At 41.3% G+C, this 13131-nt stretch overlaps 2 protein-coding genes across 2 annotated transcripts in view; one reads left to right on the top strand and one right to left on the bottom strand.

The window, feature by feature from the left end:
- RBM44 (RNA binding motif protein 44) overlaps positions 1 to 13131 on the bottom strand; it is a 31390-nt gene that overhangs the window by 10319 nt on the left and 7940 nt on the right. The window contains 7 exon segments of the mRNA XM_004620660.1: positions 3466 to 3539; positions 3641 to 3717; positions 7600 to 7725; positions 8408 to 8519; positions 11398 to 11482; positions 11601 to 11623; positions 11718 to 11901. Of these exon segments, the coding sequence (XP_004620717.1) occupies positions 3466 to 3539; positions 3641 to 3717; positions 7600 to 7725; positions 8408 to 8519; positions 11398 to 11482; positions 11601 to 11623; positions 11718 to 11901 (681 nt within the window).
- Positions 12718 to 13121, top strand: LOC129399692 (ubiquitin-like protein 5). The gene has a single exon (XM_055120750.1). The coding sequence runs from the start codon at positions 12760 to 12762 to the stop codon at positions 12979 to 12981; it is 222 nt and encodes a 73-aa protein (XP_054976725.1). The 5' UTR covers positions 12718 to 12759; the 3' UTR covers positions 12982 to 13121.

Raw genomic sequence — 13131 nt, 5'->3', positions numbered from 1 at the left:
GCAAGGCAAACGCCCTACCCACTGTGCTATTGCTCCAGCCCCAGCAACAATATCTTTAACTCTTACTACCTCACTGGGGTTGCCTGTCATTCTTGTACTCTGATGATTCTATGTTGTTCCTCTTGAATTCATCCCATATCTCTCTTACTCACCCTTGAGTTATTTTGAGACCTTTTTCTATCTTCTGTTGTTGCCTGTGTATTTCTGCAGCTCATCTTCAAGCTCACTGATTCTGTCTTTGGCTGTTGTCATTCTATTATTGAGGGCACTCACTGAGTTTTCAGTTTCTTCTATCGATTTTTTTATTAGTGTCACTTCAGTTTGTAGCTTTCTTACTTCTGTTCATTTCTTCCTGTATTTTATTGGCTGTCCATTCCACTGTTTCATATTCTCCTGCATTTTACCAGATGTCTGTTCCACTGTTTCTTTGAGCTCATTGGACATCCTCACCATTTCATCTCTGAATTCTTCATCAGAGACTATGTATATGGGTATTTCCTGTTGAGGCTTCAAGGCTCTTTTCTTCATCCACTCCGTATGGTGGGGATCTGCACTGTTTCCCCATGCTGCTATAAAAATATGAAGGTGGATCCCTCCAATTCACTATCAGTGCCCCCCTCTCACTGCCAGGGAGGACTCTTGATGAGCTTGGTCAATGGTGGTCTCCTCTTTCCCCTTCAAGGATATTACCTCCCTCTTTGGTGCTCCTGTGACTTATATGCAGCCCCTAGTGCAGCTTCAGGGTATGTGTTCTTTTAGATTAGTTTTGTACAGCTTCTCGTGTTCACCATTAATTTGTTGAATTTTGGGAGCATTTTGATTGAAACAGGCTGGTGGACTACTGGCCTACTGTGGTTGGGGTAGCCAGGCTGTCCTCGTAAGAGTTAGGTAATGGAGGCTGAGATGAGTCCAATGCACTATGAACAGGGAAAATAACTGGCAACTGTGTGAGCAGTGGCCTCACTTTCCAAACAGTGCTCAAGGTTTCCACTCCAAGTGATTATTAGAATAATCCAGCCAGTCAATTCAGTGTTGGAACCCAGTGATGTTAAGGGAGCCTTTGGGTGTACATCCTGTGGTGCTCAAGGGCTAAAGGCTTGCTGCAGACTGAGTGTGCAATGCATGCGCCTCTGAAATCTGAAACCATCTTGCCACTTCCTCCTTTGTAAAAAATCTCAAAGGGCAGCGTGTGTGCGTGGGAGGGGGGAGACGCAATGATGTGTGGTGTCGTTCTGTTCTGTTGTCTGCAGGCACTAGGGGCAGTTCTCTCTCACACATGCCGCTCATGTTCGGTGCTCTCAAGCAGCTGTGTAAGGACCAGATCAGGACGGCTTCTCCTCGTGCTCTGGTTCTGTGTGTGCTGCTATGCCCTTTTTTGTCTGTCTCTGTAGTCTCTCCTGTCTTCTTCTTCTGTCTCCTCCGCTTCTGTGTCTTCCCGTATGTCTTCTGTGTCTTCTCTTGTGTGTCTTCTTCCTTCTCCCGTCAGTGCCCCACAGTCTTAGTTTATATAGCATATTACATAGGGTGGTGACACAAAGGTGGGTTGAACATTAACAAATCAACAAAGAAGGGTAAGACCATTTCTCAAGGAGATTAACAAAATCTCATCTAAGGAAATCTCATCAAGGAGATCCACTGAAGGGTGGTGGGGTCCAAACAAGGGTGTGTGAGGGTGTGAGCTAGTAATCTGCTTAAATAGTTATAGTAAATTTACTTCTATTATTTCTAGCAATGTCATTCTGTATGAGCACAGTAAGAGATATATCAGACTTAAAGTTTGGTTCTTCCTGGGGACATTCACTATATATTCCAGACCACAGTCCTCAGTCCAGGTTAGTCTTCCTAACCCCAGCAGGGTCCTAGTGTCGTTGTTACTTTTGGATCATAACAGCATTTGTCTATGACCATGCTCTCAACTTATAGTTGAGTATTGTGGTGCTTTGGCATGGCCCATTTCGATGCCAGGGTAGCTCACAGCTTGCCCTGGGTCCATTCCATCCCTTGTCAGGACCTTGCTAAGAGCAACTGAGTGGAGAAAACAGATATCCGGGAGTAAATATTATTGGAGTCAATCAGCTCCCAAGTTACAAAGCATAACATTAACTGTCTTCCTGTGTCCATACAGAAAGGACACTGCTTTAAGGCAAACTAAAAGGACAAACCCCATGTTATCCTACACTCCTCCTTCTCATCCTTATCCCAAATAAATACTTTCTAATTCAAAAAAATGTATATAAGCTTTTAAGAACAATTGTGAGCTCTGGGGCAGCATGCCAGGCAAGCAGCGACAGTGAATTAGAAGACCCCTCCTCAGCTAAAGTGCCCAAATGAACACCTAGATGATAGGGGACTCCTGTGGTTTTAGAAGTACACCAGAAGTAGAACTATAACCCAGGACCAACACCAACATGAAGGCTCTCCCTCATAGGTACTGTGGTGGAAGGGGTTGTGACCTCCCCAAAAAACTAAAAAATAAAAGTTATAAACACTTATTATTAATTACTCTAATTTTATATTTAATGGGAAATATTGGTAAAATGGGTAATGTGAAAGAATTGCATAGGTTCATAGCTTGGGACAAGTAGTTATCCATTCTAAAAAAATACCTCTAATACACAAACATAACCTACAGATATTTATATCAAAAGTTTAAATTTAATACAAATTTAATACAGGCAAAATTTAAAATAATTTAGTAGTACATGAGTTCTGATGATCATGTAGTAGAAAATATATAGGCCAAAGTAAATTAGAAAATCTCACCAAATAATCAAACCTGAGAGCAATTACAATTCTTCTCAAAGAACCAACCCTAGGTGGTGTAAATAGAACTGTAGCACTGTCGTCCTGTTGTTCACTGATTTGCTCAAGCAGGCACCAGTAACGTCTCCAGTGTGAGACTTCTTGTTACTATTTTTGGCATATAGAACACACCATGGGTAGCTTGCCAGGCTCTGCTGTGTGGGTGGGATACTCTTGGTAGCTTGCTGGGTTCTCCAAGAGGGATAGAGGAATCAAACCCAGGTCGGTAGTGTGCTAGGCAAACATCCTACCCACTATGCTATCACTCCAGTCTGGTGTAAATAGAAATACAGAAAAATCTAAAGAGTTTTTTTTTTAATTGTGACTGACTACAAGTAAATTCTTTGTAACTTCCTTTAAAAAATTTAACTACTAAATTTCTGCACTGAATGAAATAGAGTATTAAATAATACTCTTTGGATTACAATGCTGCTTTTATATAATAAAATGTATTTAAACATTTCATGAAAGAGATAAAGTAGAAAAACCCAGTAACTAAAATTTCATAAACTAAAAGGTATAAAGGAGGATCACAACAGCACCCATTCATGAGTGACATCTATCTGCGACTATGGCTGGAGAATGGCCTCTGAGCTGCCTTTTCTGTGGCAGATACACAGCAGATACCAGTAATTGCATATTTGCTCAATATGGGAAACATACCTGTAATCAGTAGAAGAATCATAAATTGAAATTTCACAAACTTGGTATTTTTGGAAATGAGCTCTTAAATCAGCCTAAGAGAACAGAAAAAAAATCTGTGAAAAGTAGAACAATAACCAGAACACGAGCAATGAACAGACTTGAAAATGATGCTAAAGTCCGAATCCTGGTATACCTCAGAGACTGTAGGGCAGAGACCACCAACATGTATCAAGTAACCTTTATCTCTTCGTAAGGGTTCATCCTTCACTTCTGCTGGAAGAGGATCTACAACAGAAGGTGACACAATACTCAACCAATGTGTTTTAGAAAACCCATGAACATTGTTAAATACGTCATTATTTTATGATCCCAATGTATACTATAACTTATTTGCAAATAGAAACACTAAAGACCAAAATTGTAGTTTTAAGATCTGGGGGGCTTTGTCACATAATCTTAAAAAAACAAAGAGGTCAGAACACAGGGAGATAGTTCTAAGGAATGGAGCACATACCTGGCACTGAAGAATTCCACACTGCATGGCCCCTCTCCTCACTGAGTACCAACAGGGAAGGTCCTGGTGATCCCAGCACTGTTGGGGCTGAGATCACCAGAAATGGCCCTGAGGTGCCCTGAAGACAGTTTTTGCTCTGACCCCACAAGAGGCTGAGGTTGGACTGGTAGCTAAGAAATGAAACAACTTCTAAGGCAGGGCTTCTGGAACTTTGTCTTTTGCAACTCCTTTTCACCCAAGAAATGCAACAGTGGTGAAGTGGACTGTAGAAACAGGTCTTGTTCATTATGGGACTCATCTTAAACCAATTTTCAGTTGTTATGTGCTCAGAAGCCAATTACTGTTGTCAAAGTTTTGTGATACCTGCTTTCCATTTTGTCATACCATATAGGATCACAACTTGTAACTGAAGAAGGTAGGATCTGCAGTAGTAAATCAGAGAAGGAGTTACCATAACTAAGGTAAGACAGGGAAGTTCAGAGATGCTGGACTCACGTAGGACCTGGTTTGTTTTTCCCCCCACCCCACAATCCTGATAAAACTTGCTAGGACCTTCTACAGAAAACCCTTTGCTAGAGATGTATCCTACATTAAGAAAATTTCCGAACTAGGAAGAATCTGGGCGTTCTGGTATGCCATGCAGGCCGGAGAATGCCCCAGACCCCAGACCGGGCCAGCAACATAGGGGAGCCAGGCGGAGGAGGTACAGCCGGTATGCCTTCTCCAGATGGAGCCCCGGTGACACTGAGCAGAAACTAACACAACTCCGGGATGCGGGACTGGGACATCTCCAAACCGTGCGCCTTTTCTGAAAAATGAAAACATACAATCTATTGATGCCATCCAGCATGTCTGACTGTTGGAGGAAAACCTCCAAATAATGAGATTCCTGTTGAAAACTGAAGGTAATCAAAGTAAGGAAAGAGTAAAGTGAAAAATGTCTGCCACACAGGCAGAGAGGGAGTGGGTGGGGGGTATTCGGGGTTTTGGTGGTGGATCAAATATGAAAACTTTGTAACTGTATTTCACAGTGATTCATTAAAAAATAATTTAAAAAAAAGAACCAGGAAAAAAAATTTCCAAACCAAACAAATACAGTATTAGAAGAAAGTTTATCATAATGGTATTAGAAAAACTTAGAGGAGTTTGTATGTACAAATAACTTGATTTAGACTGAAAACCAAACATTTTTCTTGACAAAAAACTTCAAAATTTTTTTCTTTTTGGGTCACACCTGGCGATTATCAGGGGTCACTCCTGGCTCTGCACTCAGAAACCACTCCTGGCGGTGCTCAGGGGACCATATGGGATGCTGGGAATCGAACCCGGGTCAGCCACTTGCAAGGCAAATGCCCTACCTGCTGTGCTATCACTCCAGCCCCAAACTTCAAAATTTTTAAGATGGAATTTCCTGGTCTCTTTTATTTTAAGGTCCCCACAGAACAGATCTGAGGCAATAGAGTCAGGAATCAAATTTTTTGTTTATTCTTGTTTGGGGGCCATACTTTGCAGTGCTCAGGGCTTACTCCCAAATCTGTGCTCAGGGCTTACTCCTGGCAGGTCTGCAGGGACCGTGCTACGGAAGCCGAATCAGCTGTGTTCAAGGCCAAGCTCTCTAGCTGCTGTACTATTTTCCTGAGCCCCACCAGGTGTTGGTGCTAAGTCAGGACATTAGGACAAGCTTCTGGATGCCGCCCTGCAAGCGGGAGGCAGAACCGAGGCCCCACTTTCAGTTAAGTGGGCAAGCTACACTTGTGAGTACCATGACCTGGAGAAGTACAGCATGCTCTCATATGCCCGCCTGATCATACATCATCTTGGCAGTACAAAGCAGCAATTTCCCCCTCTCTAACACATCCTTAACCTGGTTTGACTTCCAAGTATCAGTATAAGCCTTCTCTTTGCCCTACGTGCAACCGACCACAAGAATGCGAGGGATGTAATCTGTAGAGCCTATGTGTCCAGCTCTGTATCTTGCTCTGACATTTTAAATCATTACAACATAGCTTTGACAACATAACTGTGACAAGATAATGTATACCCTATGTTCTTTTGATGAATGCTTATCCTGTAACTTTGTACTCTTGTTAGTGAGTCTTTCTCTGTAATGAAGTCGTTAGGATGTAACTGATAAAAGATAAAATAAAATAAGGCCTCTGGCAGTTGCTCTTTGGTCCTTCGTGCTCTCTACATTCCTCTCATGTGTCTTGTCTTTGCGCCTCCGACTGAAAGAATATTCATGCAACATCAGGGATCAAATATACGCAGACAGGTGAAGTGCACTTGGGCCATCTCTGAGCCCCTCCTGATCTGTTTTGAAAAGAATCTTAAAGTAAAAAACGAAGCACTAAAATTGAAATATTTTTCAGGTTATTATGAAAACCTACACCTGTTACATAAAGAATGCACAAAAAATAGTTACTGGCAGCTCTTATATTTTTATACAATGAGATATGCTAATTTTAATTTTTCATTATATAATATGGAATGGAATGCAGGGTACAGCCCTATTGGTCCCTGAGAATGGCACCACCAGGAACACATCACCTCCCCACCAATTATGGAAAACCCAACACTTAATGAGTACCTGTGAAATGTTAGGCCATCAGCCAGACTCATTATTTTATACCCATCATTTAAAACAGGCCCCGAGGGGAACATTGGTACCATTTCCACTTTCCAGGTGAGAGTACTCCAGTCCTAGATGTTTAGGACACAGATCTAGGAAGCTGTGGTGTTGCCATTCAGGAGAATCTCTTGTTCTGTAATACCTACCCCTCATTAACTCACTTCACTGATCTAAGCATTCTGGTTTATAATTTACTGTACAGAGAAAACAATGAAAGCAATTATTTATCTGTGTAATTGATTTTTTTCCTCAGGGTGAGAAGGGAGCAAGTTTCTTAAAGTATAGCAAACACAGATAGTGAACAAGAACCAGAAGTAGTACGTTCTAGTCACTGCTTTTCACTAGTTCATCATAAAATACTGAATATTCCATGTGGAATTGAGGACAGACAGTGAAAACAAGACACTGACCTCACTGAAGAGCTGTGGAAGACAGCTAGCATATCACTACATGATGGGACAAGTTACAGAGGCAAGAATAATGCAGGGAAAGAAAGCAAGTAGTGAAAGATATGCCTGCACACACAGAAGAATGGTAAAAGGTATTAGTAATGGTGATCGCAGTGGGAGAGACTTCAGGTCATTCAAATTTTCTTGTCTTTGGTTTAAAAGTCTTAAGCAGGGCCGAAAGTGACAGAACAGCAGGTAGAGAGTCTGCCTTAACATGGATTGATTCCCAGCACCCCATGTCCCTCGAGCTGCCAGGTGCGACCCAGCCCCTAAGCCCCGATTTTAAGAAGCACTGTTTATTACACAAACATTGTGAGAAACTTAAAACTATTGAAATCTGTAAAGTAAAAGAAACATCCACAGAAGCAAAAATAAGGAAGGCAGCATTTTCCTTAGAAGCTAGAAGGTAAGTAATCAGACACCAGGGTGAAAACACTTCTCAAAGAGACTCAATTATTTAAACCTCAAAAAGCAATTTTCACCTTTCCTGTCTTCCCCCAGAAAGCATGTTTTACAGCTGAGTTAGGTTTGGGATTCTTAGTAAATTGGTAGGAACTCACCTTGTGTAACCTTTAGGTCCCCTTTGTCTTGTTCTGTTTGATTTTCTTGAATTCCTGAGAAGTCAGCTCCTGTCAGGTTCTCTCTAGCATCAAACCAATCTTCACCTACTCTATCATTTTTACAGCCTGAGAAATTAAGCGCAAGTAACTAAGAATTATGCATAAAGTTTAACCTGAGAAATTATCTTAAAAGCTCCTAGGAATAAACAAGCATGATGACAATGACTTGTTTTATGTAAAATCTGAAATAAATAGTACTGGAACAAGAGATCAAGTATAAATATTCTGAAAAGGGATTTTCAGTGGACCCTGATAAAAGGTACTTTTCCACCAGGATATTCTGCACCCTAGTTTTCCTGTGACACTGACTTCTGGTTTATCTATTATGGGAGAGACTTATATATAGAATTAACAGAGTTTTTATAAAATGGGATTAAGTAGTACTGTACTTTAAATTTTATTTAACATTGAATTAAAGTTCTTCTTGGACTGATCATAACCTCTTTTCAAAAACGACCAAAAGTTGAAAATATTCACCCCAACTTACATTAGATTTACAAAGTGGACAGAAGAAAAAAAATTCTGCTCTTTGCTTAAGACAAAAAACATGAACCAGAAAAATTAAACCTATTTTATTATTTACCAAGATCAGCTCAATTAAATAACCTTAAGGAAAAGGAGATGTACCAAAATATTTAATAAGAATAATATTCAATTAAAAGTATTTATATTTAATAAATGGACAACAGGGATATTTCAAACTATTTGCTTCTAGCAATGACAGAAGGTAATATGTTTTCATACTGACCTTTATCATCAAGTTTCAGCTGACTCAAATCTACATCTACCTCGCCATTTTTGAAGTCATTGTTGGGTGATCCATTCGGTACAGCATTACTACTGTCAGTCGCTACTGACACCTGAGGATGGAAACAGCAGAAACAACAACATGGTAACCAGGGACTAACAGTTCTTGTGCTCTATGTGAAAGGCGCTCTTCACTGATAGCCTCACCACAATGAAGATGACGTGAGAAAAGCCATTATCAACCTGCATTTACAGGGAGGCAAAAGTAATTTAAAGAATCTGTTGCTTTATGTCCATCACACACTTAGTTAGAAATGGAATATGAACCCTGTGTATGAAGCAGACAGAGTCCGTACTACCATTATTTAGGAAGAGTAAACTCAACACTATAAATATTTGGAGTACTTTTGAGGTATACAAATGTTTTTTTTCTATTAACAACAGTAACAAATTTAATATTTGTTTATGCATACATTGGTTTGTGCAAAGCAGTATTTTCTTGTATTACTCTTTACACATAAATTTATTTAAAAGGAGAATTAACAATCATATTCCTTATGATCTGAGCTTGTTTGGAGGTTCTAGCAGGGGAGCGCAGCTACTCGTATACCCTCAACTGAAGACTGGTCCGTCTCTATTCGGGGAAGGCTGTCCTCTTCGACTGAGCGTGCAACTACGGGAGTGACACACATGAGGGAGGAAGGGGACACCCGCCTAGCCAGCCAGATCAGCCAAATCAACCCTGGCGATCAATGGGGTGACAGATGTCACAGCCAGATTGCCCTCACATCCACTGGACTAGAGCTGTTACCAACTGAATTCCACGGGACATCAGAAGACCTCGTGGCCGCCCACCAACTAGATGGTCAGATTTCTTCGTCAAATCTCTGAACGAACAATTTGAGGCTCTTCCTGTTCCTAGAGCGAGCAAATATCATTGGGCTGCACTAGCTCGAGACAGGAACAAATGGAGACGTTACTGGTGCCCGCTCGAGCAAATCGAAGATCAACGGGACTACAAGTGATACAAGTGATTCCTTATGATTGCCCTCTACTAGAGGTAAGAAAGATCTATTACTCCTAACTTGCTAAAGGATTTTATACATTCACAAAAATAAATGACTATTTTATTTATACTGAGTGTTTTCTATCTGATGAGATTTTCTTTTTAACACCCAAAAGTCTTTTATTACAATCATTAACTTACTGATAAACACTTAAGCAGTACTGGTAGTAATATTTCCTTTCTTCTTTTTTGGGGCATTTTGAGCCACACCCAGCAGTGCTCAGAGCTTATTCCTGGCTCTATGCTCAGGGATCACTCCTAACTGTGCTTAAGAGATCACATGGAATGCAGATTGCACCTGGGTTTGCCGTCTGCAAGGCAATTGCCCTACTTGCTATACTACTGCTGAGACAGACCAGACTGAGACAGACAGAGCCACTGCACCCAACACATCCTACTGATGTTTGCCCACCAGGGATGCCAACTCTAAGTTTCCAATAAAAAATGGGCACACACGCACATGGGACTGGAGCATTTGGTGGCCGAGCTGCCTCCCCAGCTGGATGACAGGTGAGGGATAGGGGGAAGGATGGAGGAATCGGGCCCATGCTAGTTGGCAGTCAGTTTCTCTTGCCTCCCTGGCATCATCCAATCCCTCCCTTACGGTGAGTTGTAGTCGTCATTTTGGCCATAGTCCCAGTCATCAGTGTTCCATCATCCTAGTCTCCTCGTAGACCCCAAAGTCTCTCCTTTGTCATATCTCCTTCCTCATCTTGAGGGTAGTCTCACAGTCCTCTGCTTCCAGTCATCATCGTCATCTGGTTCTCCTTCCAGTCCCAAAGTCTCCAAAGTCTACGTTTTCCTTATCTTCAACGTCTTGTCATCAACCTTCTCATCCTCAACGTCTAGTCCTCAGCGTCTAGTCCCCAACGTCTGTTTCCAGTCTAATTTCCATCATCTTCAATAACAACTTCTTTCTTACCCCTTATAGCATAGTTATATAGAAATCATGAAGGGTGGGGATACAAAGGTGGTGTTGAACATTATCACAACAACAAAGAGATGTAGGGCCTCCACTTCAGATTAACTCAAGGACAAAATCTCATCTGAGGATTCAGCATTCCAGATTCCTAGGAGATCTGCCCAAGGGTGGGATTCCATAGTTTGTATTGCTTTCTCCTTTCCTCTGCTAGTAATCCATTTAAACAGTCATGGTAAATTTACTTATAATATTTCTAGCAATGTCATTTTACATGAACACAGTAAGAGATTTATTAAGCTTCAAGTTTGGTTCTTCCTGGGGACATCTCGCTATATATTCCAGACCACAGTCCTCAGGCCAGGTTAGTCTTTCCTAATCCCAGCCAGGGTCCTTATTCAGTTACTACTTGTTTTGGGTCATGGTAGAGTTTGTTCATGATCGTGCTCTTAACTTAGAGTTAAGTATTATGGCGCCTGGCCTGCCCCATTTTGATGCCAGAGTAGCTCATAGCTTGTCCTGGGTCCATCCAGTCTCTCGATGGACCAGGGACCCTGCTCTTGGAGTGCTAGGAACTAAGGGCAACTGAGGCTTAAGTCAAGTAAAAATGGATACTCAGGAGTAAATATTATTTTGGAGTCAATAACTCCCATGTTACTTAGCATAGAATCAACTGTCTTCCTGAGTCTGTGTCTATACAAAAAGAACATTACTAAATAAACTATGCAAATGACATAAAAGAAATAAAGCAATTATTATTAGTGCCTGATGGAATTGGGTGTGCCTCAGCTGCATTGTTGTGGGAGTTGCTCAATAAACCTTAAGCTCCCTATGGGAGCAGCAAGGACAACCCAATGTTATCCAACACATGTCCCTTCTAATCAGTCTTATTCCTCAAATAGTAGGATAAGGTGAGTGAGAAGGATGCAAAGGCTTTGGAAAATTATCAATTTACTTTGCTTAAATTACAAAATTAAGGATTTAGACTAACTTTTAAAAGTCTCACCTTAGAGAATGTCTTTTTTAGGTTTGATGAAATATCAGCATCATTTGTGTTCTGATGATCAAGTTCAGAATCTGCTCCTAAGACGCTAAACAGAGAAACATTTCATTAAATAACTGATCAATGTTCTGAATAAGTACAGAAAATTTAAATGCATTAAGCAATTTTTAAGATCTAGTGAATTCTAATTAGATGAAACAACTTACACAGGTGTGTCTTCTTTCATTAGCTGGAAGAGAAAAAAAAAGGGAAGAAAAATGTTCTATTTTAAAATGTTTTCTGTCCAGATGAAATAAAACCTTATTCCTGAAGTAACTACATACCCTGGAGGCAAAACAAGAGAAGGCAGCCAGTAATCTTGTCTCGAGTGCTAGTGGGGGCAGCTCCTCCAGAGGGGCACCACCCTTGATCTTCTCTTCCAGACGTGAACACCGGGCCTTCAGGTCTCCCGAAACAGACAGCAGTGCTGCTCCTACTTCCTTTTTAGCAAGATTATTCAATAAATCCCTGTTCAAATTTCACTAAATAAATTATCTGGAACCAGGTGAGTCATTCCAACTTAATAATATGCAGTATTTGATAATATTATACACTCAGTTCTACCATATTTTTAATATATTTTTCTATCAAGAATTTTCAGAAGTGTTTTCTAGGGGCAGTGAAAGCAACCCTTTATAAGTAACACAGAAAGATCTCCAGACTGTCAAGCAAAACCCTCCACCTTCATCTGTATTAAAAAGGAACATGAGATCAAACTTTTGAAATTCCTGTGGCAGTGCTGGGGACCATATGCAGGGCCCGCACTAAGCATGTGCTGAGTCCCAGTCCTGTAACATTTCACTCATCAGCCCAACATGTTCTGCTGGTTTTCATGGGATTAAAGCACACTACATATTCTTGTTTGTTTGGGAGACATCTAGCTCTGCTGGGGGCTATTTCTGTGCTCAGTGACACACACTCCCTAGGAGCATTGCTTGGGTACCATGGGATGCCAATGATGGAACCCAGGCCTCCTGCATGTAAAGCATGCACTCCCACTTCTGAGCCATCTCTTTGGCACCAAAGCACAACTTTTGTTTTATAGGCCACATCCTGGAGGTGCGCAGACCACCAAGTGAGGTGCCAAGGAAAAAGCTAGGGTTGGCTGCCCACAAGGCAAGTGCCTAAACTCCTGTACTAAGACACAGTTTTTAAAATAAGTCACCTCTCAGTCAAATCACAAAACCCAGTACAATCTACCCCAACTTGCCCCCCATCACAAATGAAAATTAAACAAATTTTCTAGAACAAAAATGTAATTATAAATGACAAAAACCTGGCGGTTGTGTTTTCGGCAGGTTCCAGGCGATTCGAGCACGGAACAGAATGATCGAGGTTGTGTGTAACGACCGTCTGGGCAAAAAAGTCCGTGTTAAGTGCAACACCGATGACACCATCGGCGATCTCAAGAAGCTGATTGCGGCCCAGACGGGAACCCGTTGGAACAAGATCGTGTTGAAGAAGTGGTACACGATTTTCAAGGACCACGTGTCTCTGGGGGACTATGAAATCCATGATGGCATGAACTTGGAGCTTTATTATCAGTAGAGCAGAATCACCCGCCCTCCTCCTTACCTCCCACTTGCCTTTTCCTGCCACCCTGACCCCCCTCACTGGTATGGCCGCCTGGCCTCCTGTTTTTAAAAAGAAAAACCCATGGTAATAAAAAATGCAAAAGTTAAAAAAAAAAAAAAGACA

The sequence above is a fragment of the Sorex araneus genome, chromosome X (assembly GCF_027595985.1).
Source record: "Sorex araneus isolate mSorAra2 chromosome X, mSorAra2.pri, whole genome shotgun sequence".
Classification (NCBI taxonomy): Eukaryota; Metazoa; Chordata; class Mammalia; order Eulipotyphla; family Soricidae; genus Sorex; species Sorex araneus.
The sequence above is the reverse complement of the archived record's forward strand: the minus strand, read 5'-3'. Positions and strand labels throughout refer to the sequence as shown.

What these genes read in the sequence shown, in the direction of transcription:
- LOC129399692 (XM_055120750.1), top strand. Translation starts at nt 12,760, where the DNA reads ATGATCGAGGTTGTGTGTAACGACCGTCTGGGCAAAAAAGTCCGTGTT.